General features: G+C 31.3%; 1 protein-coding gene across 1 annotated transcript; it reads right to left on the bottom strand.

Annotated features, from left to right (window-relative positions):
* Positions 1-230: 230 nt before the first annotated feature.
* LOC149905891 (F-box only protein 21-like) lies at positions 231-5,678 on the bottom strand. The gene is made up of 10 exons (XM_090105676.1): positions 5,328-5,678; positions 5,099-5,230; positions 4,477-4,623; positions 4,037-4,223; positions 3,499-3,684; positions 3,066-3,373; positions 2,852-2,990; positions 2,693-2,767; positions 2,395-2,602; positions 231-1,169 (listed from the first exon to the last, which is right to left on the bottom strand). Exons 1-10 carry the CDS (start codon positions 5,504-5,506, stop codon positions 991-993), a joined length of 1,740 nt encoding a protein of 579 aa, XP_089961802.1. The 5' UTR covers positions 5,507-5,678; the 3' UTR covers positions 231-990.
* Between the last annotated feature and the right edge of the window lie 497 nt (positions 5,679-6,175).

The raw sequence follows: 6,175 nt of genomic DNA, 5'->3' as shown, positions 1-6,175 counted from the left end.
TAATTATTACGATTGTAATATTATTGAAAATATTAAAATAACGATTGCTCAAGGTTTCGTCCAGTTACGTCATACAATTTATACGCATATAATATTGTCACGGTATGGTCACGGTAGACGGTAATAGTTGTGGTTATAGTCATAATGAAGTAATAATTGGAACTTTAAACATATGCTGAAAACATTTAGGCACTGTCACAATAAAACATTGATTTTTATTTTATATAATATGTCAACATTTATTTTTTAACATAACTTAATAATATCACATAGGAAGATACATTAATTTACAGGGACACTAGGCGGCACCTACATAAATAAATTTAAAATTAATATGATTTTTTTTTCTTTAAAGTAAACATTCAGACATCATTTAATTACACAAAAAATACATTCATTTTATGTATTAATCTTATATCTTAATCGTATTATCGTAGGTAATTATATAAAATAAAATGCAAAATAAAATATTCAACATGATTCTCAAAATAAAAATAAGAAAAAAAGAAACCCTTTAGATAAATATTAAATACGAATGTCTCCATAGTATGTACAAAAAAATGTATAAGTAGTATACTGTAATTTATATTATAAGTTATTTAATTAAAAAACAACTATCAAAGCCAGTTTGCAGAGTCGACGAGATCAAAACATCTAGTATTTTTTAATGTCATCATATTATAAGATCCCACAGAAATATGTAGTAAAAAGTAAAAACATTTATCTCACAACTAGTTCTTAATCAATCTAATTGAATCGGATACACCAAAAAATCATTTGTAAATGATTAAATATTGATTAAAATACTTGTACATAAGTATTATATTACTACCATTACATTTGCATTTTGCAACTAATTCTTATATAGGTAATATGACGTACTAGAAAAAAAGGAGAGACCCTTTTAATATAATGGCTTCTCTGAAGAATAAAATCATTTCATGAATTCTGTATCGTTTGTAGATTATTTTCTATCAGTTTGTTAGTTTTTTAATGCCTTATGAGTGAACGACTTCTATACATTTCAATGATGGGTGCTTCGGTAGGATACTCAATTTTCTTTTCGTTATTTAGTACGTATGCAAATCCATCAAAATGGCTGAATTCCTTCGATATTTGGTCTTCCAAATGGTATAGACGACTAGGATGTGTCAATTCTATTAGGTTCTCTGAAATACGTAAGTCAAATTTTTAATAAAAAGTAAAAATCATAACACCAAATCGATTTTTTTAGTATAGTCAATAGGTAGTGTATACGACACATGTCGGCAAAATCAGGGGAACAGGCAAAAAGTTGAATTTTTATATTTGGTTTTTTAGTAAAACTGGATATGAGTTTCTTAAAAAGCAACATTTCAAATTGAAATTGCTTTAATTCAAGGAAAAAATAACAGATTTTTCGAAATTAGGCTTCAAATTGATTGCATTTTTTTTCCATGCAATCAACAAACATTAATGGTGCGCATGGCTTCCACCGCCACGGGTTCTTATGAGATCCTGAATGCGTCATTCCCCGCCTCCAATGATATCATCATTCATTTCTTGATGCAAATTCTCCCACTCTTCGACTAAGGCCAATTTGACCTCTTCAACCTTCCTGGGAGATTTCTCGTACTCTCCTTTCGAGATTGTCCCAAACCTGGTCTATAGGGTTCATGCCTGGAGAACGTGCTGGCCAGTTCATTTGGGTAATGGCGACCTCATGAAGGTAATTCTGCACCTCGCGCGCTGTGTGCTATCGAGCGTTGTCGTGCATAAATGAAAAATCATCGCCAATAAATGAGGCAAATAGCATAATATAAGACTCTATGGTCTTGTTTGTCTACACACGTAAAACTCTGTTTATCTATACCGTTGAACATTGCTTTAGTCCACAGATACCAACACACTCAACACTACACTTGCTGTACGGTAGTTGTGAACCTCTTCGTTTTTGCTATGGCAGGCTCTGGCATCTTCAGTCACAGGAAAAAATTTTAATTTTTTCTTTCATACAATGTATACTTTTCAAAGATTCGCAGTAGAAAGAAACTGAGTTTAAAACATGTTAGAATATTTTAAATTTGTAGTAGCTCTAGTCGTATAATAGACAAAACCACTCTTACAGTTAGTTAATTAAAGTTTAAACCGATACACAAGAATAATTTTTCGTCGTCGTTCAAAAGATGTGGTATGCAAAAAAATTATCCACTTATAAAAATATCCAACAAGTTCGAAAAAACTGGTCTTAATTCTTGTCTGTTCCCCTAACTTTTGAATCTATAATTATTATAATCTATCTAATTGATCTTTCCATTTTATAAAGATTAAGTATCTTGTACTCCCGAAAAAAAAAATCTGTAAGTACTAATGCATACTGAATTTTAAACGATACTTACTAATTTATTTTCTTACCTTGTGCGACATATCTCTCAGATTGGTCTGCGGCGGTGACGCGGTAAAAAGGTTGTTTACGACCGAAGTACAAGTCATCGACGGGTATATGTACGTGATCTCCGGTCAAATCCCATCCGCGGATAATGCATATATAATCATACTTCTTATGATAACATATCATTCCTACTGCAAACAGCACATTGTTATCGTGTTTCTTGAAAACAAACTGAAAGAAAAAGTTATGATCACAATTAAATTAAAAATATTTTAGTGGCCTTTAGATAATTGATAAAGTAAGATAATTTTATTGACTTACATTGTGGTTTGCTGATTCTACGGGTTTATTTAATGTAGATAAAGCAATGATGACTTGACGATAGATGGGATCCAGCTACAAGAAAAAAAAACATCTTAACAATGTTAATATTTTCAAGTCAACTATTTTAAATAATTTATCTATTCCTATTCTTCTTACATATTTTAAGTCCAAAGTTGTATTATTAGAACTTAGGCCTTGATGTTCAATCAAATAAGCAAAGAAATTCTTATAAGGATTTTGATGGTTTTGGTTTGTTCCCAAGAAGTTTAATAAATGCAATGCATTCTGTGTGTTCCTGTAATAATAATTTTATTGATTAAGTACTCATTAGATTCTTTGAAACAAATGAGAACAATTATGAGCTTTATACCAATTCCGAATGGCTCCCATGGTGATTAAATATGATGAATATACATATTGCAGCAAAGAATCAGGGCAATATGAATAATTTGATCTCTGGGTACTGCTTGAAAATGGGCATCGGCGTTTTGGTTGCAGCTCTCCAGTTTCAAGCGAAATAGTGAACAGAAGAACATTGTGAGGATCTGTATCATCCAGCCACTCTAAGAAGAGGTGATTGGGAAATGCAATCAGCTCTAATTTTACCCCACATTTCCTTGCCACTGCCTGATATATAGCCGCCATTACAATAGCATTGCCACATTTGGTTTTTAGGACCTGTAATTAAAAAATTAAAATAAAGTAACAATCTACAAGAAGTTGTTTGTTAATACATATAATATTTTCTTCTCATAAATTTTTATTCAGGAATTTTTTTATTATTTTATACAGAGTTTAATCACCTTGACAATATTTAAGGTATCAAGGTCAGCAGTTGGAGTGATTGCAATGCGCTTTTGACCAAAAAGCACCCGAGACATGGCTGTAAGTACTTCTCTATCTGTAACTTTCTTCCACCCTGGAGGTGGCGGCTTGCGGGCACGCGCCTCGCGAATCGAATCTTTTACATTTTCAACAATATCATTCAGCTGTAAAAACATATTATTCATATTAAAACTTTATAAAGAGATAAAAATATCAATATCTTTAAGATTATCAGAATTAATGAAGGAAATGAAAGGAAAATTGTTAGATATATACATAATTAGGTACATGTTGTCTGAATGATATAAAACATTGGATTTTTCATTTCAAAATTTCTTGAAGGCACATGAGGTTTAGAATGAAAGATACCCTGTTGTTGGCTCCCCAAAAAAATAAGTTAATGACTTTCGCCTGTATGATTGAATTTTACTGTAAAAATCATATTGCAATTCTTATAAAAGTTAAAAAATAATAAGCAATATTTAAAAGTTTAATAGTAGTATAATAAATACTGACGGCATCATTGACATTTTCGTCCAAGTAAAGGTTGGCTGGATCAATCCACTGGACAAAGAAATTTATTACAATCTCCGGCATGAGCTCTTGTGCCATTTGTAACTTCACCCATTTGATGGTGAGGTATGTGTGGAATAGAAAACGAAGAGTACCCTTTGCATAATGCATATCGGTTAAAGTGTATGGCCTGTAATAAATTTGATATTGTATATTAAGCAGCAAAAAGAAATAATATAACTGTATTTTTTTAATGCTCAAATATCAATTGCTTTATTGTAACTAATTGATTCTAATTTATTTTGCAATATATTTTATCCTGCATAGAAAAAAGAAACAGTCTACAATCTTCTCTTTCTTTCTAACCAAAGGTCTGGTTATCCTACTTGATCTTTAAAATATTTATGGGAGTAAAAAACCTAATATAATTGATAGCTATTTACCTCTCACAAACATATTGTTCCAGATACTTTATCGCTTTCCGAACTATATCTTGCAGAATATGTATGGTGTAAAAATAACTCAGTTGGTCATTCGTGGCAATTTTGAAGAATTCTTTAACGTCTTCTATTGACAATTGATTCATCCTCCTAAAATTTTTAATAAATAATGATAGGTGATGAAAATTGTTGTAGGGTAAAAGTAAATTGTATTAAAGTCACAAAAGGTGAGACAACATTTTTACATTTCTGTATATTTTATAAAACCTTTTCAGGGATTTATATTTTATGACTAATTAATCCATCAGGCCCCGGAATCACAGACACAATAGAAAATCTATTGTGTCGCCGTCGGCCGTCGGCCGGATCTGGCCGTTCGGGGCTCAATGGGTTAAATAACATTAAATAGCAATTATCTGGTAAAATCAATCGCATTGTTGTGCAAACTTGTTTTCTTATAAATTATTGTTCTCTAGATTATCATAAAGCTTATCCCTGCGAAAAATTGCAATATGGAATTTGAATTTCAATTACTTTTAATAATTTCAAAACAGTTTCATGATATACCTTAGATAACGATTATAAATATAAATATTAAATACAAATAAAATATGTTTCTACTTACCAGTAAAATTTCGGTGACATCGACAGTAGTTCTGATATGACATCTTTATTTATTTTGTTAAATTTTTTGAGTTCATTTAACCAATTACCATCAGATTGTTTTTCGACCGTTTTGAAAATAGGCGGTGGAAGCCTGTAAATTAGATTGTTCATGTGTATAATAAGCGTACAAGATCATATATTTTGAATTGTAACACCATTTTGTTATCTAGAAGATACTTGTTACTTACGCCTCGATACATTTGCTTTTCCAAAGATATTGGTCATGAAAAGTTATGTTATAAAAACGTTTACACGTCAATCCAAATGAGATAATATCATTGCATGAACTGTAATTTAATATAACAGCAATTATTTCATCCGGTAGTTCTGTAATATAACAATTCATATTTTCTTTTCCTTCATCCATGATTTGTAAGAGTCAACTTCTTTTTAGGCGTTACATTAAGATATTTCTTAATATTCTTTTAAATATTTTATAAAACACTCATCAAATTCTTGTTTATTTTGTAAATATAAAATTGCGTATTGCAAAGATTTGCCATTTGCCAAACGCCAAGTGAGATGAAAATGGAAAAGCGCAAATGACATGACATTGAAATCTGAAAAGTGACAATCATAGAGTTGAGAGGCATAGAGACATACGACCTGCGACATGCGACCACTCACGCCTAGATTATTCAAAATAAGACTACTGCTTCGACTGGCTTCGACTCTTTGGACCTTACTTTGGACCTGTGCTTTGGACTATTGATACCGTAGGGTACTCAACAGACGATGTATTAAAATATGTTGAATGCAAATATGTACCAATATATTATTAGTATACGATTTTTACATAATAAAACATTTTTCTATTCATAGTTTTTGTGTTAACTTAAAAAGCCTGATGAATTATTATGAATCGGTGTACTGTGTAGGTAGACTCTATGTGATCTTATTAACATTTTAGAGGAATCTTCAATCTACCCACTTGAGTCCCACTACATAATATGTATATGATAATTGATATTACATTGTATACTAGCTTTCCGCCCGCGGCCTCGCCCATGCTTCGCCCGCGTAGTCGTGGAATACC

This window comes from Colias eurytheme, chromosome 9 (genome assembly GCF_061535395.1).
Source record: "Colias eurytheme isolate Ceu_HAF_F1 chromosome 9, ilColEury1 Martin Lab GWU primary, whole genome shotgun sequence".
Taxonomy (NCBI): Eukaryota; Metazoa; Arthropoda; class Insecta; order Lepidoptera; family Pieridae; genus Colias; species Colias eurytheme.
The sequence above is the reverse complement of the archived record's forward strand: the minus strand, read 5'-3'. Positions and strand labels throughout refer to the sequence as shown.